The sequence below is a fragment of the Carcharhinus amblyrhynchos genome, chromosome 13 (genome assembly GCF_965287045.1).
Source record: "Carcharhinus amblyrhynchos chromosome 13, sCarAmb.v2.hapA, whole genome shotgun sequence".
Lineage (NCBI taxonomy): Eukaryota > Metazoa > Chordata > Chondrichthyes > Carcharhiniformes > Carcharhinidae > Carcharhinus > Carcharhinus amblyrhynchos.
This window is the reverse complement of record NC_137336.1, coordinates 57,258,732-57,280,518: the sequence shown is the minus strand read 5'-3', so window position 1 is coordinate 57,280,518 and position 21,787 is coordinate 57,258,732. Positions and strand designations below refer to the sequence as shown.

The following is a 21,787-nucleotide window of genomic DNA, read 5'->3' as shown; positions in this document are numbered from 1 at the left end:
TATAAAAGTAGGGAGGTCTTGCTGCAGCTGTATAGGGCATTGGTGAGGCCGCAGCTGGAGTACTGTGTGCAGTTTTGGGCGCCGCACCTGCGCAAGGATATTTTGGCCTTGGAGGGAGTGCAGAGGAGGTTTACTAGGCTGATACCGGAGTTGAGGGGGTTGAGCTATGAGGAGAGGCTGAATAAACTAGGCTTGTACTCGTTAGAGTTTAGAAGAATGAGGGGAGATCTCATTGAGACGTATAAGATGATGAATGGGATGGATAGGATAGAGGTGGAAAGACTCTTCCCGCTCAAAAAAGACAGTAGGACTAGGGGGCACAGCCTCAAGATAAAGGGGGGGCGGTTCAGAACGGAGTTGAGGAGGAACTTCTTCACTCAAAGGGTGGTGAATCTCTGGAATTCTCTGCCCGTTGAAGTGGTGGAGGCTGCCTCGCTAAATATTTTTAAGAAGCGGGTTGATGGGTTTTTGATAAGAGAGGGGATTAAGGGTTATGGGGAGAGGGCGGGAAAGTGGAACTGAGCCACGACAGATCAGCCATGATCTTATTGAATGGCGGGGCAGGCTCGAAGGGCCAGATGGCCTACTCCTGCTCCTATTTCTTATGTTCTTATGTTCTTAACTCAGACGGCTGAAAAAAAACCTCATTTATAATTATCACGACTTGGACATGAACTGACTGAAGATGCACTGGATAATTAAACTCTAAATAGCATGCTTTCAGTCTCGTTGGAACAATGGAATTTCTTTTGGAAGCTAAATATTGTGAATTGCACATCAAATTTGTGTTCTGAAACTTTATTTAGTCATTCTTAAAAGTCAGAAAGAAATCTCAACTTGGAAGTTTTTAAACATGTAATTCGTTAACCCTTTTAGAAGTAGTTGTGAAAATGCATCTGATATATTTGAAAGATCTGACCTTAGTCTCCTATATCCAGCTGTATCTAGGCAATAGGATTCTGAGTGTAGGGACTGATTGCTCTTCTTGCTGATATTAATACCAGACAAGTTGATCCCAGGGTGAAACCCGGCTTAATAAATTCTAACATTTATTTTTTGGATAGAAACATGGAAGCCTGCTACGAACAGACTCACAGGAGTCAGCTGATGAGCTTTTAACAAAATAATAAAACACATTATTCAAGAAAAGATGAAATGTAATGTGTTATTCCTTTATCCACAACGGCACTTTTAGGGATTGCAAGGATAATAAAGTTACAAAATCAATCTTATACTTTAATGTTCACAGTCAGTACGCAGTCCATGTAAACCAATAAGCAAAATGTGGTCAGAAGCACCACAACCTGAAACAAGTGACAGATGCCACACAAAGCAACTTCTGTTTATTTCTCATTAACTCCCCCCAGATACTTGTCACTTTTGAGCTAACTGGTCACACTGTAAGCCAACTGGTCTCACTGTGAGCAAACTGGTACTCTATCACTCACACAAGGATTTCCAATCTCCACACTTGTAGAACCTGCCTCTAAATCTTCTCCCAAATGACATTTTCTCTCAGATGCCCTCACCATTAATCCACCTCCAAGGTTTTAACCTCTCCTTCTGATGTTCCTCTATCCTGGATTGCCACATGCTTTCAAACTTTGCCTTCCATACTCTCTCAGACCTCATCCATACCAACAGAACACTGTTGCTTCACAGGCCTGTAGTAAAGAGTTACAGACCTTCAGCTGTCTCCTTGGATTTTCTTGCTTCACGCAAGCCTCTTTTGCTTTAGGTCTGCTTCCTGAAGGTTCTCTCTTTAAACCTGGGGCTTTCCTCTGCTCCTCACTCCTGACTTCACTTAACATGACCTTTTCCAGACTCCTGTCCTTTTCATAAGACTAATAAGACATAGGAGTAGAATTTAGCCACTCAGCCCATTGAGTCTGCTCTGCCATTCAATCATGGCTGATATTTTTCTCATCCCCATTCTCCTGTGTTTTCTCCATAACCCCTGATCTCCTTATTAAACAAGAACCTATCTACCTCTGTCTTAAAGACACTCAATGATCTGGCCTCCACAGCCTTCTGCAGTAAAGACTTCCACAGATTCACCACTCCCTTCCTGAAGAAATTCCTCCTCATCTTTATTTTAAAGGATTGTCCCTTTCGCTTGAGGTTGTGCCCTGTGGTTCCAGTTTTTCCGACTAGTGGAAACATCCTCTCCAAGTCCACTCTGTCCAGGCCTCGCAGTATCCTGTAAGTTTCAATAAGATTCCCCCTCATCCTTCTAAACTCCAACGAGTGTAGACCCAGAGTCCTCAACCATTTCTTACATGATATGCTCTTCATTCCAGGGATCATTCTTGTGAACCTCCTATGGACCCTTTCCAAGGCCAGCACATCCTTTCTTAGATATGGGGCCCAAAATTGCTCACAATACTCCAAATGGGGTCTGACCAGAGCCTTACACAGTCTCAGAAATACATCCCTACTCTCTTGTATTTTAGCCCTCCCAACATGAATGTTAACATTGCATTTGCCTTCCTAGCTGCCGACTGAACCTGCACGTTAACCTTAAGAGAATCTTAAACAAGGACTCCCAAGTCCCTTTGTGTCACTGATTTCCTAAGCATTTCCCCATTTAGAAAATAGTCTATGCCTCCATTGCTCCTTTCAAAGTGCATAACCTCATACTTTTCCATACTGTATTCCATCTGCCACTACTTTGCCCACTCTGCTGGCCTGTCCAAGTCTTCTGCAGCCCTCCTGCTTCCTCAATACTATCTATCCCTCTGCATATCTTTGTATCATCTGCAAACTTGGCAACAGTGCTTTCAGTTCCTTCTTCCAAATCGTTAATGTATATTGTGAAAAGTTGTGGTCTCAGCACTGAGGCACACCACTAGTCACCGGCTGCCATCCTGAGAAAGACCCCTTTATCCCCAGTCTCTGCCTTCTGCCAGTCAGCCAATCCTCTATCCATGCCAGGATCTTACGCTTAACCCCATGGGCTCTGAACTTATTTAACAGTCTCCTATGCAGCACCTTGTCAAAGACCTTCTGGAAATCGAAATAAATCACGTCCGCTGGTCCTCCTTCATCTAACTTCCTTGTTACCGCCTCAAAGAACTCTCACAGATTTGTCAGATCTGACCTCCCCTTGACAAAGCTGTGCTGACTCAGTCCTATTTTATCATGCACTTCTAAGTACTCCATGATCTTATCTTTAATAATGGACTCTAAAATTTTGCCTATGACCGAAGTCAGGCTAACCAGCCTATAAGTTCCTGTCTGCTACCTCCTTCCGTTCTTAAGCAGTGGTGTTACATTAGCTGTTTTCCAGTCCTCTGGGACCCTTCCTGCCTCCAGTCTCCACAATTTCCTCAGCTATCCCTTTTAGAATCCTGGGGTGCAATCCATCTGGTCCAGGTTATTTATCCACCTTCAGACTTTTCAGTTTCCCTGAACCTTCTCCTTAGTGATGGCTACTGCACTCACCTGTGCCCCCGCGATTCTCCTGAAGCTCTGACTTCCCCCAGTGTCTTCCACCATGAAGACTGATGCAAAGTAACTATTCAGTTCCTCTGCCTTTTCTTTCTTTCCTATTATTACTTTTCCAGCCTCATTTTCCAGTGGTCCAATGTCTATTTTTGCCTCTCCCTTACCTTTTATATATTGAAAAAAACTCTTCCTATTTTCTTTTATATTATTAGCTAGTTTACACTCATATTTCAGTTGTCCTCTGCTCACTTTTAAAGGCTTCCCAATCCTCTGGCTTTCCATTAATCTTTGTCACTTTGTATGCTTTTTATGCTGTCCTTGACTTCCCTCGTCAGCCATGGATGCCTCTCCTCCCTTCAGCATGTTTCCTCCTTCTTGGGATGAATTTGTGCCTCCCAGAAACTCCCTGCCATTGCTATTCCACTGTCTTCCCTGCTAGGCTCCCTTTTCAATCAACTCTGGCCAGCTCCTCTCTTATGTCTTTGTAGTTACCTTTACTTAATTGTAATACATCTGATTCCAACTTCTCACTCTCAAACTACAGGGTAAATTCTATTATATTGTGGTCACTGCTCCCTAAGGGTTCCTTCACCTTAAGTTTCCTAATCAAGTCTCATTATACATCACCGAATCCAGAATTACCTGTTCCCTAGTACGCTCTGTCACAAGGTGTTCCAAAAAAAAATCATTCTTAGACATTCTATAAATTCCTTTTCTTGGGATCTACTACCTATCTGATCTTACCAGTCCACGTGCATATTGAAGTCCCCCATGATTATTGTAACGTTGCCTTTTTTTATATGCCTTTTTATTTCCTGATTTATTTTCTGCTCCACATCCTGAGTGTTGCCAGGGAACTGTACATGATTCCGATCAGGATCTTTTTACCTTTGTGACGCTTCAATTCTATCCATAGAGATTCTTTGTCGACTGATCCTATATTGCTTCTTGCTATCGATTTAACTTCATTCCTTACTAACAATGCAATCCCGTTCCCTTTGCCCATCTGTCTGTCCTCCCAATAGGAAAGATATCTTTAGATGTTAAGATCCCAGCCCTGATCCCCTTGTAGCCACATCTCTGTGAGACCCACAACATTGTACCAGCCAATTTCAATGTGCACGACAAGCTAATTTAACTTGTTCCATAAACTGCGTGCACTTAGGTACGATACCCTCAGTCCTGCATTGATCACCTCTCTTCTCATACTTGTCACCTTTTATGGTTTGCCTGAGGTTAGATTCCTGCCACCTTCTATACTCTCTGTTCTATTACGTGGTCTGGAAACTTTACTAACCTCTCCTGAGCCCTCAGCTCTTTTAAATAGTTAAAAGTCATACAGTCATAGAGTCACAGAGGTTTACAGCATGGAAACAGGCCCTTCAGCCCAACTTGTCCTTGCTGCCCTTTTTTTTAAACCCCTAAGCTAATTCCAATTGCCCGCATTTGGCCCATATCCCTCTACATCCATCTTACCCATGTAACTGGCTAAATGCTTAAGACAAAATTGTACCCGCCTGTAGTATTACCTCTGGCAGCTTGTTCCAGGCACTGACCAACATCTGTGTGAAAAAATTGCCCCTCTTTTGTATCTCACCCCTCTCACCTTAAACCTATGCCCTCTAGTTTTAGACTCCTCTATCTTTGGGAAAATATATCGACTATCTAGCTGATCTGTGCCCCTCATTATTTTCTAGACCTCCACAAGATCACCCCTCAGCTTTCTATGCTCCAGAGAAAAGAAGTCCCAGTCTATCCAGCCTCTCCTATAGCTCAAACCATCAAGTTTCGGTAGCATCCTAGTAAATCTTTTCTGCACTCTTTCTAGTTTAATAATATCCTTTCTATAATAGGGTGACCAGAATTGTACACAGTATTCCAAGTGTGGCCTTACCAATGTCTTGTACAATTTCAACAAGATATTCCAACTCCTGTATTCAATGTTCTGAACGATGAAACCAAGCATGCCAAATGCCTTCTTCACCACTTTGTCTACCCATGACTCCACTTTCAAGGAGCTATGAACATGTACCCCTAGAGCTCTTTGTTTTGTAACTGTCCCCAACATCCTACCATTAACTGAGTAAGTCCTGCCCTGGTTCAATCTACCAAAATGCATCACCTCGCATTTATCTAAATTAAACTCCATCTGCCATTCATTTGCTCACTGGCCCAATTGATCAAAATCCTGTTGCAATCGGAGATAACTTTCTTCACTGTCCACTATGCCACCAATCTTGGTGTCATCTACAAACTTATTAACCATGCCTCCTATATTCTCATCCAAATCATTAATATAAGTGACAAATAACAGTGGATCCAACACTGATCCCTGAGGCACACCGTTGGTCACAAGCCTCCAGTTTGAAAAACGACCCTCTACAACCACACTTTGGCTTTTGACAAGAAGCCAATTTTGTATCCATTTAGATACCTCACCTGGATCCCGTGAGATTTAACCTTGTGCAACAACCTACCACGTGGTAACTTGTCAAAAGCTCATCATTGTCCTCGTTATTAACCTGCACTTCTACCCTCTCCTCTAACTTTGATTTTCTAATTCTCCATACAACTCTCCCCCCCGCTATTTAGTTTAAAGCCTTTTTCCTTTAACTAAAATGTCTTCTTGGGACCTTCCTCCTGTTCCACTCTCTGCTTTTGGCTTCTTCTTTAGTTTGGGACTTGTTATCAGTCCCTTTCCATGCCTTGCCTGTTCTGGCACTTTCTTTTGAATGTTGCTGCCCCTGGGTCATGTTGCACAGCTGCAGATCAATCTCCATAGTAATATAGGAACGGGAGTAGGCCATTCAGTCCATTAAGCTTGTTCTTCATTTAATATGATCATGGTTGATTGGATATTTCAATTTCTTTTACACATATTATCCCAATAACCCTCTACATTATTGTTGATCAGAAATCTATCAATCTCTACCTCAAATGTACTGGCTGAGTTTCCACAGCCCTCTGGGATAGAGAATTCCAAAGATTCACAGTGCTCCATGTAAAGGAATTTCTCCTTATTTCAGTCCTAATTGGCTTCCCCTTATTTTGAGGGGAAGGTTCTAGACTCTCCAACAAAGAGAAACGTATTGCCGGCAACTACCCTGTCCATTCCTTGTAAGTGTCAATGAGATAATCTTGCATTCTTCAAAACTCTTCAGAATTCAGGCCCACTTTGTCTACAGTCCTCTTTACTCGATTCCCCAGCACTCTGGTCCCAGCACGGTTCAGACCAACCCCATCCCGCCCGAACAGGTCCCACCTACCCCAATACTGGTGCCAATGCCCCATAAATTCAAACCCATTCCTCCCACACCAATCCCTGAGCCACCCATTCACTTCCTTAATCTTATCAACCTTACGCCCGTCTGCACTCGGTTCAGGCAGTAGCCCAGAGATGACCACCTTGTCGGTTCTACTTTTTAATTCCATTCCCAGCTTTTCATACTCCCTCCCCAGATCCTCAGTCCGCATTTTGCTTACGTCGCCGGCACCCACATGTACCACAACGACCGGATTCTCACCCTCCCACTCCAGGTTCCTCTGCAGCCCAGCTGCGACATCCCGGACCCGAGCACCAGGCAGACAACACACCCTTCTGTGCACTTTGTCATTGTGACAAAGGACAGTGTCAATACCCTTCACCCCACTATCCCCAATCACTACTACGTTCCTTTTCCCCTTCTCTTTGCCTATGTCCTGCTGCATCACTGTATCATGTGCAGTTTGCTCACCAACCTCACCTGCCTCGTCCTCTTCCAGACTGGAAGCAAGAACCTCAAACCTGTTATGCAGATTAAGAGGCTGAGGCCTCCGCTCCCCACCCTCCTTCCTCCTCTCCCCACTCTCCTTCCTCCGCTCCTCACCCCCCTTCCTCCTCCCAGCAGCCCCCTCTTGTCCCTGACCCTTAGAGTTAGCCAGTCTAGGGGGGGTGGATGTCACTTGCATCCCATTGACAATGGCACCCTCTCTCCCCCTGATGAGCCTCAGTGTCTGTAGCTCAGAGGCCAGCTCATCTACCTTGAGCTGGAGCTCCTCCAGCAACCTGCACTTACTGCAGACATGGTCACTGGGAAGGACCCTGGAGTCCAACAGTTCCCACATCATACAGAAACCACACATCACATGCCCCTCCATTATTCACTGTAGTAGTTTTGAAAAAATTTTTTTTTTGTTTTTTTTTCCTTGTTTTTCAAATGAACTCACCTGGCCTTTTTTCCCTCCAGCCCTTTTTGATATTAAGCCCTAATAGCTCACTCTACTTCCCTCTCATTCCGCTGCCCGCTCAGACGCTGCCCGCTGTCTACACCAGGCCTCCTTTTAAACCTGGCGCTGATTTAAAGCTGATGGCCCACAACTGCCTTCTAACCACTCCCTCAGAATTCTTAAAGCAGTAAATACAATAAATAAATGCTTTAAACAGTTCTACAAAGAACAAAGTGCTTTAAACTTATTTTAAACAGGTTTTTAACAGGTAAAATCTTAGCTCTCTCTCTGCTCCTTCACTCGTCTGCTCCAGCAAACAATGGAAGGCTTCACCGTGTGGCCAGTTGATAATTAAAGCTGTTGGCCCACAACTGCCTTCTAACCACTCCCTCAGAATTCTTAAAGCAGTAAATACAATAAATAAATGCTTTAAACAGTTTTACAAAGAACAAAGTGCTTTAAACTTATTTTAAACAGGTTTTTAACAGGTAAAAGATGATCTGGAGGAGGGAACCGAGTGTAGGGTGTCGAAATTTGCTGATGACACCAAGATTGGGGGAAAGGCAAATTGTGCGGAGGGTGTGGAGAGTCTGCAGAAGGATCTAGATAGGCTGGGCGAATGGGCCAGGAAATGGCAAATGGAATTTAATGTTGGCAAGTGTGAGGTGGTCCACTTTGGTAGGAATAATGGTAGGAAGGACTATTACTTACGTGGCGAAAAACTGCAGCAGGCAACGGTGTAGAGGGACCTCGGGGTCCTTGTGCATGAGTCGCAAAAACCCAGCCTGCAGGTGCAGCAGGTGGTCAGGAAGGCGAATGGGATGCTGGCCTTCATAGCAAGGGGGATTGAATATAAAAGTAGGGAGGTCTTGCTGCAGCTGTATAGGGCATTGGTGAGGCCGCAGCTGGAGTACTGTGTGCAGTTTTGGGCGCCGCACCTGCGCAAAGATATTTTGGCCTTGGAGAGAGTGCAGAGGAGGTTTACTAGGCTGATACCAGAGTTGAGGGGGTTGAGCTATGAGGAGAGGCTGAATAAACTGGGCTTGTACTCGTTAGAGTTTAGAAGAATGAGGGGAGATCTCATTGAGATGTATAAGATGATGAATGGGATGGATAGGATAGAGGTAGAGAGACTCTTCCCGCTCAAAAAAGACAGTAGGACTAGGGGGCACAGCCTCAAGATAAAGGGGGGGCGGTTTAGAACGGAGTTGAGGAGGAACTTCTTCACTCAAAGGGTGGTGAATCTCTGGAATTCTCTGCCCGTTGAAGTGGTGGAGGCTGCCTCGCTAAATATTTTTAAGACGCGGGTTGATGGGTTTTTGATAAGAGAGGGGATTAAGGGTTATGGGGAGAGGGCGGGAAAGTGGAATTGAGCCACGACAGATCAGCCATGATCTTATTGAATGGCGGGCCAGGCTCGAAGGGCTAGATGGCCTACTCCTGCTCCTATTTCTTATGTTCTTCTGTTCTTTGCCCAATCTCTTTTCATAAGACAGACCCGCCATGCCTGGAATAAGTCTGGCGCACCTTTATTGCATCCCCTCGATGACAACAATATTCTTTCTGAGGTAAGGGGACCAAAGTTGCATAGAGTACTTCAGGTGCCATCTAACCAAGATCCTATACAATTTAAGTAAGACTTCACTACTCTTATACCCAAATCCTCTTGCGATAAAGGCTAACATTCCATTAGCCTTCCTAATTGATTGCTGCACTTGCATATTATACTTCAATGATTTATGGACAAGGATAGCCAGGTCCCTTCGTACATCAGCACTGTCTAATTTCTTACCATTTAGGAAATACTCTGCACATCTACGTCTTCTACTAAAGTGGATTTCCTCACATTTTTCCATATTATGGATGGAATTCTCCAGCTACGCTCGCCCCAAAAATGGAGAATCTCGCCCGAGGTCAATGGACCTTTGCGTGGTCTGCCCCCTCCCCACTCTCCCCCGCCTGCTATGATTCCCATGTAGGTAGGACAGGAGAATTCCCCCTACATTTTATCTGCCATGTTCTTGCTCATTCACTCAGTCTGTCCAAATCCTCCTGTAGCCACTTTATGGCCGGAATTTTCCATCCATTCATGCCAGGGGGATTCTCTGGCCTCACTGCAGTGAACAGAGATTTGGCTGAGCATCAAACTCTCCATCTTCACTTGCGGTGGTGGCAGAGTGTAAACAGCCAGAAAATTCCACCTCCATCTTCCTCACATTTCCACCTAGCTTTGTGTCATCCGTGAACTTGAAAATATTACATTTGGTCCCCACATCCAAATCATTGATTTATATTTTGAACACTTGGGGGACAACTGCAGTATGCCACTAGCCACAGCCTACTAAAGTGAGAATGGCCCATTTATTCCTACTCTCTGTTTCCTGCCTGTTCACCAAACCTCAGTGCATGGCCATATGTTGCCTCTTCTCCCATGTGCTTTTATTTTGCTATTCTCCTGTGGGGGACTTTGGCAAAACCCTTCTGAAAATCCAAAATACTATGTTTATCAACTCGCCTTTATCAATTTTGTTAGAAATATCCTCGAAAACCTCCAACAAGCTCACGGAACATGATTTCCATTTGTAAATCCATGCCCAATCTGATCATGATGATCCAAGTGTCCATTTATCATGTTCTTTATAATAGATTCCAGCACTTTCTCTACCACAGATGTAAGGCTAACAGGTCTGTAGTTCTCTGTTTTCTCTCTCCCTCCCTTCTTAAATAGTGGGGTGATATTTGCCACGTTCCAATTTTTTTTAAGTTTGTTTATTATTGTCACAAGTAGGCTTACATTAACACTGCAACAAAGTTACTGTGAAAATTCCCTAGTTGCCACACTCTGGCGCTGTTTGGTTACATTGAGAGAGAACTTAGCATGGCCAATGCACCTAACCAACAAATCTTTTAGACTGTAGGAGGAAACCGGAGCACTTGGAGGAAACCCACGCAGACACAGGGAGAATGTGCAGCCTCCACATAGACAGTGACCCAAGCTGGGAATTGAACCCGGGTCCCTAGCGCTGTGAGGCAGAAGTGCTAACCACTATGCCATCATGCTGCCCATCAGGAACCATTACTGTATCTGCAGAATTTCAGAAGATGTTCACCAATGCATCCACTACCTCTAAAGCTTTTTATCACATCAGTTGGGATACACTGTCTACAATGTCTACACAGTAAAAAGTCTGACAACACCAGGTTTTAGTCCAACTGATTTATTTGATAGTAAACTCACAAGCTTTCGAGGTTTCCCTCTTCGTCAGGTGAATGGCGAGTTCTGGCCTTGGACAGAGCTTGTGAGTTTACTATCAAATAAATCGGTTGGACTAAAACCTGGTGTTGTCAGTCTTTTCACTGTGTTTACTCCAGTCCAACGCCAGCACATCCACATCATGACTACAATGTCTACAACAGGGATGAAGTAGAAAGGATCAAGAACTCCAAGTTTTTAGGTGTCTAGATCACCAACAACCTGTCCTGGTCCCTCCGCACTGGCGCTATAGTTAAGAAAGCCCACCAATGCATATACTTTCTTAGGAGGCTAAGGAAATTTGACATGTCCACTACAACTCACACCAACTTTTACAGATGTACTATAGAAAGTAGCCTTTCTGGTTGTGTCACAGCTCTGTCCAAGACTGCAAGAAACTACAAAAGGTCTGAAATAAAGCCCAGTCCACCTCGCAAACCAGCCTCCCTTCCTTTGACTCTGTTTACACTTCCCGCTGCCTCAGAAAAGCAGCCAGCATAATCAAGGCCCCATGCACCCCGGACATACTCTCTTCTACCTTCTTCCATCGGGAAAAGGATACAAAAGTCTGAGGTAATGTACCAACCAACTCAAGAACAGCTTCTTCCCTAATGCCATCAGACTTTTGAATGGATTAAGTTGATCCTTCTCTACACCATAGCTATGACTGTAACACTTTGCAGGGATCTTATGATCTCACTCGGGCAAGGCTTGTAAAATCCCTCCTGAGGGCAACACAGAATTCCAATTGGCAAGCCTCATCCTCCCCGATTCCTGGGTGAGCACATTCCTGCATATATTTTGCACTCTCTCCTTTCCTTGTCTATATATCATATGCTTTATCTGTATAGCATGCAAGAAACAATACTTTTCACTATATACTAATACATGTGACAATAATAAATCAAATCAACTCAAATCTTTCTAGAATTGTAACACCTCATTAAAAATGCAGGTATACAAACAGGTCCATTCGAAAACAAAGCTGGACCCAGGCTTCACCTTTTAAATCCACAAATAAAATCATAAATTAAACTTAAAGCTGTATCTTATTCCTAACTCCCAGAAATACAACTTAATTAAAACTCTATTTCCTAACAAAGGTACTCTTAAAATTTTAAATTACTTACATATTCCTTAACATTCTTTGTTTTCACTGCCTTGTAGGAAGAGTATGCTGGGTACAGAGTGCCAAATATTAGCCTGTGGGGACACAAACAATATGATTGGTGAATAAAAGGAGGGGAAGGTTCATCAAATAGTGAAGTTAATAGCAAGAAAGGCGAGCAGGACTCAAATCAGTAAGTCAGTGAGCACAATTTAACAACGGTTTTGTGAATGATGAGGCAAAGTAAAGATGCGGTGTTGCTAATGAGAAGGAGCTAGAAGACAACTGAATTTGAATACACTTCCTTTATCTGTGATTCAAGAGCAGGCGCATGGAAAGCAATCCTGAATTAATTAGAATTTCAGTTCCACAGGCATCACAGAATGGATACTGCACAGGAGATCATTTGGCCCATCATCTCTGCCAGTTCACTGCAGCAGCAATTCACCTTGTGCTATTCCCCCACCTTCACGCCGTAGCATTTTCTTCCTTTTCAGATAATAACCTAATTTCCTCTTGAATGTCCTAATTGAAACTGCCTCTACTTTTCTAGGTAGTGAATTCCAAATCCCAATTCCTCATTGCATGAAATTGCTTTTCCTCATGACACCGTTGTTTCTTTTGCCTTAAATCTGTGTCTTCTGGTTCATGATCCTTCCACCAATGGGAACAGCCTCTCCCTATCCACTCTGTTCAGATCCTTCATCATTTTGAAAACCTCCATCAAAGCTCTTCTCTACCTTACCTTGTCCGGGAAAACAATCACCACTTCTCCAAGCTAACTTCTTAAGCTAAGTTCCTCACCTTGGAACCATTCTTGTGAATCATTTCTACATTTTCTCAAATATCTTAACATCTTTCATGAAGTGTGGCACTCAGAACTGGAGGCAATACTGCAGAAAAGGCTGAACCAGTATTTTATACAGGTTTATCATAACTTTCTTGCTTTTTGTACTCGATGGCTGACAGCATAGGACGCAAGTGCTTTATTAACCACTCTCTTAACCTGTTCTGCCACCTTCAATTACTTATGCACAGATACACCAAGGGCCCTCTGCCCCTACACCTCCTTTGGAATTGTATCTTTTATTTTGTATTATCACAGTGCCTTCCTTCTGCCAAAGTTTAGCGTTTGACATTTACCTGTATTAAATATCATCTGCCACCTACCTGATCATTTCATCACCCTATGATCTTTTGAAGTTCTACACTATTCTCCACACAATTCACAACGCTTTCAAGCTTTGTATCATTTGTAAATTTTGAAATTGTGGCCTGTAGACCAAGGTATAGATTGTTAAATATCTCAGGAAGGGCAGAGTACTAATGATCCTTAGGGAACTCCATTATAAACCTTCATCTGTCTGAAATCATCCATTAACCGCTATTCTCTGTTTGCTGTCACTCAGCCAATTTTTTATTCATTTTGTTACTATCCCTTTTATTCCATGAACTCTAAATTTTCTCACAGGTCTGTTGTGCAGTACCTTATCAAGTGCTTCTTGGAAGTTTACAAACACTGCACCCAACAGTATTATCCTGATCAACTCAGTTATCTTATGAAAAACCTTAAGCAAGTTAAATTACATGATTTGCCCTCAAAAAATCCATGTTGCTTTTTCTTCACTAACCTACATTTGCCCAAATGACAATTAATCTTGTTCCAAAATATCATTTTGAGAAGCTTGATTAGCCAGTAATTGCTGGGCTAATCCTTACACCCTGTTTTGAACAAGAGTGTAACATCTTCAATTTTCCAGGCTTCTGGCACCATCTCTGGGTCTGAGGAAGACTAAAAATTATGGCCAGTGTCTCCGCAATTTCCACTCTCACTTCCCTCAGTATTCTTGGATGTATCTCATCTTGCCCAGGTGCCTTTTCAATTTAAAGTGCAGAAAGCCTATTCAATGCCTCCAGTTATCAATTTTAAACCCTTCAGAGAGGAACTACTTCCTCTTTCACCATGACCTGCACAGCGTCTTCTTCCCTGGGAGAAACAATTGCAAAGGACAAAATTTTCTGGCCCCAACGTGAAGAGACCCGAGCTAAAAGTCCAGTGACTTTCAGTGGGACTGGAAGATCCCAGCGGCAGGCACTGCTGGAACAACCCAATGAGAGTTTTCATTTAATTACACAGCCATGCATAAATCCCCTATTTGGTCCCTTATTAGTTCTTTTGCTAATTACATGCCTATAGAATACTTCATGATGCTCTTAATGTTAGCTGAAGTCTCTTTTCATACCCTACTTTTGCTTCTTTTATCTGCTTTTTCAGTTGCCCTCTGAACCTTCTGTATTTGGCCTGCTTCTCAGGTACATTTTCCACTTGGATTCTGTCATTAACATCCTTATTCTTTTTCTTAAACTCTAAAACTTTTGTCATCCAGAGAGTTTTGGATTTGTTTCTCTGCCTTTCCCTTTTGAGGGAATACACCTTGATTGTACCAAAATTCTCTTCTTTCAAAACAGCCCATTATTCAGCTCCAGTGTTGCCTGCTGCACTTTGATTTCCATTTTTCTGAGCCAGATCCATTCTTACCCCAATGAAGTTGGTTTCCCCCAAGTTAATTATTCTTAATCTGGATTGTTGCTTGTCCTTTTCCAAAACCAACCTAATCCTTATGATATCATGATTGCTGTCCTCTTAATGTTCTCCCACTGACATCTGATCCACTTGACATACTTCATTCCCAAGAGCCAGGGTCCATCAGTGAATTCTTTTCCATGGGCTGGAAACATTCAGCATTGAAAATTCTCATTAATATATTCTGGGAGTTCTTGCCTCTCTTTGCCCTTTACACTGCTACTATCCCTGTCTATATTAAGCTAAAGTTCTCCATTACAGCTACTCTATAATTTTTGCACCTCTCTGTAATTTCTTAGCAAAATTGTTCCTCTACATCTTTCCCACTAGTTAGTGGCCTCTAGACTATACTGAGTTTAGTAATGAAATATCTTTCTGTTACTTAACTCTAGGTTCTGTCTTTGACCCCAGTAGGACATCTCTTACTTCAGTACTGCAAAAGTAGTTCTCCTTAATCAATCTAAAGTAGGTTTACTGTGCATGTAGGTGAGTGCTTGGAATGTGATAAATAGGATTGTAGATACAGATAGCAGGTAGAAATATGATGTTGCTGCTATAATGGAGATCTGGCTTAAAGAAGGGCAGGACTAAGTATTAAATATTGCTGGATATGAGGTGTTCAAGAAAAAAAGAAAGGGAAGGAAGAAGAATGGTAGTATTAATAAGAACATAAGAACATAAGAAATAGGAGCAGGAGTAGGCCATCTAGCCCTTCGAGCCTGCCCCGCCATTCAATAAGATCATGGCTGATCTGTCGCTGCTCAGTTCCACTTTCCCGCCCTCTCCCCATAACCCTTAATCCCCTCTCTTATCAAAAACCCATCAACCCGCGTCTTAAAAATATTTAGCGAGGCAGCCTCCACCACTTCAACGGGCAGAGAATTCCAGAGATTCACCACCCTTTGAGTGAAGTTCCTCCTCAACTCCGTTCTAAAACGCCCCCCTTTTATCTTTAGGCTGTGCCCCCTAGTCCTACTGTCTTTTTTGAGCGGGAAGAGTCTTTCCACCTCTATCCTATCCATCCCATTCATCATCTTATACGTCTCAATGAGATCTCCCCTCATTCTTCTAAACTCTAATGAGTACAAGCCCAGTTTATTCAGCCTTTCCTCATAGCTCAACCCCCTCAACTCCGGTATCAGCCTAGTAAAGCTCCTCTGCACTCCCTCCAAGGCCAAAATATCTTTGCGCAGGTGCGGCGCCCAAAACTGCACACGGTACTCCAGCTGCGGCCTCACCAATGCCCTATACAGTAGGGAGGTCTTGCTGCAGCTGTATAGGGCATTGGTGAGGCCGCAGCTGGAGTACCGTGTGCAGTTTTGGGCGCCGCACCTGCGCAAAGATATTTTGGCCTTGGAGGGAGTGCAGAGGAGCTTTACTAGGCTGATACCGGAGTTGAGGGGGTTGAGCTATGAGGAAAGGCTGAATAAACTGGGCTTGTACTCATTAGAGTTTAGAAGAATGAGGGGAGATCTCATTGAGACGTATAAGATGATGAATGGGATGGATAGGATAGAGGTGGAAAGACTCTTCCCGCTCAAAAAAGACAGTAGGACTAGGGGGCACAGCCTAAAGATAAAAGGGGGGCGTTTTAGAACGGAGTTGAGGAGGAACTTCACTCAAAGGGTGGTGAATCTCTGGAATTCTCTGCCCGTTGAAGTGGTGGAGGCTGCCTCGCTAAATATTTTTAAGACGCGGGTTGATGGGTTTTTGATAAGAGAGGGGATTAAGGGTTATGGGGAGAGGGCGGGAAAGTGGAACTGAGCAGCGACAGATCAGCCATGATCTTATTGAATGGCGGGGCAGGCTCGAAGGGCTAGATGGCCTACTCCTGCTCCTATTTCTTATGTTCTTATGTTCTTATTAATACTACCATTCTTCTTCCTTCCCTTTCTTTTTTTCTTGAACACCTCATATCCAGCAATATTTAATACTTAGTCCTGCCCTTCTTTAAGCCAGATCTCCATTATAGCAGCAACATCATATTTCTACCTGCTATCTGTATCTACAATCCTATTTATCACATTCCAAGCACTCACCTACATGCACAGTAAACCTACTTTAGATTTAATTACTTTCCCCCTTGCTCTGGACCTATCTAATAACTTTACTATGTCCTACTCTAGTGCTATAGATGTTTTGTCTCTTTTACTCCGCAGGTGTGTCGGTCCACTTTGTTGTCTAACAAGGGGCGTGCACACGGTGAGACGTGCGTGGGCTGCTCTTGGATGTTTCGAGAGTGGCCTAGTACTTCGCGTCGTGTGTGTGCTTAAAACTGGACCAGCAGATGGGCATCACAACAACTCTGACTATCACTGCTAGCTGCGCAGATACATGGATTTGGGCCAGTGTCTGTGGGAGTTTGCGCATTCTCCCTGTGGTTGCGTGGCTTTCCTCCGGGTGCTCCAGTTTCCTCCCACACCCCAAAGATGTGCTCTTAGGCTGACTGGTGTAACAAATTGTCCCTAAATTATTCTCCCCTGAATCTGGTTTCCAATGGGGGTACCATACGCATACACATGGGTCAAGGTAGGTGTAGGAAAATGCTTTGTTAAGATGGCGGCGCGGGCTCGTTGGGTCGAAGGGCCTGTTTCCTGTGCTGCGTTGTTCTTTGTTCTTTGCTATCTGTCTCTCCCACTATTCTGTGCATCTTTGCTTTCTAGTATTATCTTACACCATACTTCTGCCAAGTCAGCTTAAACACTCCCCAAAAATAATTGCACGTCACGCTGCAAGGAAACTGGCAAGGTACATCCCATCCAGCCTGTTCAAATCCTATCCCCCCATAGCTGATCCCAACGCCTCAGGTATCTAAAGTCCTCCCTCTTGCACCAGCTTTCCAGTCACACATTCATCTGCTTTATCTTCCTATTTCTACATTCACTTGTGCGTGGCACCGAGAATAATGGAGATTACTACTTTGCAGTTCAGCTTGCTCATTGCGCACCTAGCTCCCTTAATTCTGACCGCAGGACCATATCCCTCTTTCTACCTGTGATTTTGCTGCCATGTGGAGCATGACTGCTAGCTTCTCAAACTCCCCCATTCAGGCGCAAGCGCTCAGTGACATGCCTGTCCCACATCTAAGGCTGCAGAAATGCCTGTGTCTTCCCCTAACTACTGAGTCTCCTACTACTATTCGTCTTTCAATCTTCTTTGTGCCGCCGTGTACAGCTGAACCACTCCACAGATGAGCCATTACTTTCAGTATTCAGAACTGAATACTAGTTAGCGAGTGAGATTCACTTAGGAGATTCCTGCAGTGTCTGCCTGTATCTTCTTAGCTGCTTTTGACCAACATTTAACCTGCTTAGTTTATAAAAACTATAAAATTAAATTGGGTATGATCCTAACTCTGCTGAATAAATGTCTTAGATATTCTTAATCACAGAACATTAACTTGACTTATGTTCAGCTCTCATGAATAACTCTTAGGGAAGACTTCTCTTTACTGATGGAGGGAAGGGCTTGAAGCAGCAGGAGCCACAGGTGAAACTCCAAGTTGTGCCAGGTACAGTTATTAGGTTCTCTTGCAATAACATTCAGCATTGCCATAGGGTTAAAATAGGATAAACTGCAATCAAAGCAAAATGCTTCGGATGATGGAAATCTGAATCAAAAACAAAAAATGCACAAGTGAATGTAGAAATAGGAGGATAAAGCAGATGAATGTGTGACTGGAAAGCTGGTGCAAGAGGGAGGACTTTAGATACCTGAGGCGTTGGGATCAGCTATGGGGGGATAGGATTTGAACAGGCTGGATGGGATGTACCTTGCCAGTTTCCTTGCAGCGTGATGTGCAATTGTTTTTGGGGAGTGTTTAAGCTAACTTGGCAGAAGTATGGTATAAGATAATACTGAAATAACTCAACAGGTCTGGCAGCATCTGTGGAAGGTAAAACAGAGGCCAGATTTGATGGATGGAGAAGTGTATGGTTAGAAAAGGTTGCAAAGATAAGGTGGGGTGATTCCATGAAGGGATCTGCATTGAAAACGAGAGTGAGAATTTGAAATGGAGACACTGGTGGGAATGATCAACTGTTCATTAAAGCGAGATGCCTCCTGCCACTGATAATAAAACAGTTAAACTATAAAGGGATATAAGTTCATCATCAGAGCATATACTGGGTTCAAAATTTCCTAGCCAGCTTCGACTGTTAGAGGGAGATGACAACAGATGCGTTGAACTGGCAAATACAAAGACAGAACAAGTCACCTGTCTTGTTGGAAGAAACGTGTGCAGCAGAAAGCGAACAGGCCTCAAGAGAACTGTATCTGATCACATTTGTCTGTATTGTTCATAAAGATCATTGAAGAGTGAAGTTCAATTTTCTCGTGACACCATCTTGACACAAGCCTACTGATATTAATTTTCTGGTCACCAATGTGAGTAAAAGTATGAAAGTAAAGTAATGACTTAATTAGCAAGTAGACATGATATGAGGCCATATTCAGAATGAAGACTGTCAATCAATCATTCTTTTAATAATTTAATGTGCTGTCAGATTTGGCTTGGTTCATAAATAATAATTTCAATGTTACAGCCTTGTTCCATTTGAGAGGAATATGGTGGCAGATCACTGTTCTCAAAGCTGAATTAAATAGTTGGAGCAGTGGTTTCCAACCTGTGGTCCACAGACCACTGGTGGTCCGTGGGAGTACTGCAGGTAGTCCGTGGAAAAAATAATACAATTACATACACCTTGTATGTATCATAATTGATGCTATTCACAATGTAATTGCTTCACAAACATTCTTGTGTAATATAATCCACAATGTATTTGTGAATGTGGATCATAAATAATTAAAAACAGCTGGTTTTTAATATCCATTGATATATACATTTGGCTCTGTCAGTAGTCGGCTCTGTAAGAAACAATTTTTCAAATGGCTTGTGTACACAGCAGTCCACAAAAGCTTTTGATGGCAATCTATGATTCGCAGAAAGGAAAAGGTTGGGAACCACTGGGTTGGAGGTTAACTTAGAGACAGGGACAGAAGGGGTTGCTTGGAAGTCGGTAAATCTAGATTTTGCAAAGGTCCTGCCAAGTTTGATAGCAGGATCAATTGGCAATTTTGAACACCATTTCCTGGCTATAGCCAGTCAAATGGAGGGAGCATTGGTGAGAGGAAAGCAGGAAGATTGGAGTGGGAGTCAGGTTGAGGAGGTTTTGGGGGGGGAGGGATGTTGGAGAGATTGCAAGTCTTGTGGAGAAAATCAGAAATATTGGGGGGATGAATTGGTGAAACAGGTAAATTGGATCCAGTAGCTAAATGGAAAGGCATTTCACTCCTGGGTCGAACTGCTTTTATCTGCTTTAAAACTGAATTTCTGAGGTTCCGGGAAAGAGGGGAGGGGAACCAAAACTTAGGAATTTGTTGAGAGTGGCAATTCAATTGCTTCCAAAACCTATGGTTTGTACAAGCTTGAAGTAACATGTATTTAAGTATTTTATCCTGTGTATTAGAGTTTACTGCAAATTAAAATGTCAAAAACAAATATAAAACTTAAGTTAAAAGTAAAAAGAAATAAGGTGAAATAAGATACGTAGCAATGTGGATAAAAGCAAGCAGCGGGGGAGAAGCAGGAACAGAGAGCTCAACAGTAGTTATGCATCAGCGAGTAAGGTCCATGCAGGGAATAGAAAAAAAAATTGAAGGTCCTTTACCTGAGGGCGCGAAGCATCCACAATAAGGTAGATGAACTAGTGGCACAAATAGAGATACATGATTTAGATCTAATCACCATCACAGAAACATAGTTACATGGTGACCAAAGTTGGGAAATAAATATTCCAGGGTACACAATATTTCAAAAAGAAAGTCAGAATGGCAAAGGGGAGGACAGATGGGTAGCCCTAATCGTAAAGGATGATACAAGGACATTAACAAGGAAGGATTTTGACTCAAAAGATGATGAAGTGGAATCATTTAAGCGGAGATAAGGAATACAAGAGTCAAAAAACCCTGGTGGGAGTAGATTATAGCCCCTGAATAATAGTTACACATTTGTACAGAGCATTAAACAAAAAAATGATTGGATCTTGTAACAAAACCAATATAACAACTGTGATGGACTTTAATTTTCATATATAGACCAACCAAAATGGCCCATTAGAATGCCCCTGTTACAGTTCCTTGGAGCAATATGTTATTGAATTAACTAGGGATATTTTAGATCTAGCATTGGGATAAACCTATTTTAGATCTAGCATTATGAGGTGAGGCAGATAATAAAAGATACATTGGGAGCTAGTAAGTTTCCAATCACAAACAAGAATCTTAATCTTAAACTTAAACAAAGCCAATTAACATAGGTACAAAGGGAGAACTGGTTACAGTTGATTGGATAAATAAACTAAAAGGTATACCAGTAAATGAACAGTGGGAAACATTTTTTTTAAAAAATCAAAATGTTCAACAAAGTACATTTCTTGAAAAAGCAGGAAAGATCCATCCATGGCTTACTCAGGAGGTTAACAATAGTATTAATTAAAAGAAGAGACTTATATACAGGCATATGAGGTAGGAGAATGAGTAGACCACTTGGCCCTTTGAGTCTGCTTCATCATTCAATGACATCATGGCTGATCTGATTGTGACCTCCAGCCTATCCTTGATAACCTTTTCATCCCTTTGTTTTATTAAGAATCTATCTACTTTGAAAACATTCAAAAACTCTGCTTCCATTGCCTTTTGAGGAAGAGCATTCTAAAGACTCATGACTGTCTTGGCTGGCACAATGGTTAGCACTGCTGCCTCACAATGCCAAGATTCACAATACCCAGGTTCAATTCCCATCTTGGGTCACTGTATGTACAGTGTCTGCGTGATCTCTGGGTGCTCCGGTTGCCTCCCACAGTCCAAAAGACTTGCTGGTTAGGTGCATTGGCCATGCTAAATTCTTCCTCAGTATACCTGAACAGGTGCTGGAGTGTGGCAATGAGGGGATTTTCACAGTAACTTCATTGCAGTGTTAATGCAAGTCTACATATGACACTAATAAATAAACTTAAAAAGGAAAAAAAACTCTCATCTCTGTCTTAAATAGGCAACCCCTTGTTTTTAAACAGTGACCTTGAGATTTAGATTCTCCCACAAGGGAAAACATCCTCTCCACATCCATCCTGTCAAGACCCCTCAGGATCTTATCTGTTTCAATCAAGAATAGCAGCAAATCTGAGGATTT

At 42.7% G+C, this 21,787-nt stretch overlaps 1 protein-coding gene across 3 annotated transcripts in view; it reads right to left on the bottom strand.

The window, feature by feature from the left end:
- LOC145351931 (receptor expression-enhancing protein 2-like) overlaps nt 1-21,787 on the bottom strand; it is a 176,644-nt gene that overhangs the window by 73,913 nt on the left and 80,944 nt on the right. For 2 of the 3 annotated variants that reach the window (XM_080201726.1, XM_080201725.1), the window contains one exon: nt 12,037-12,109. In XM_080201726.1, coding sequence (XP_080057852.1) covers nt 12,037-12,109 — 73 coding nt within the window. Of the gene's footprint in view, nt 1-12,036; nt 12,110-20,267; nt 20,304-21,787 lie in introns of all 3 variants that reach the window. The other variant, XM_080201724.1, reaches the window with a different exon arrangement.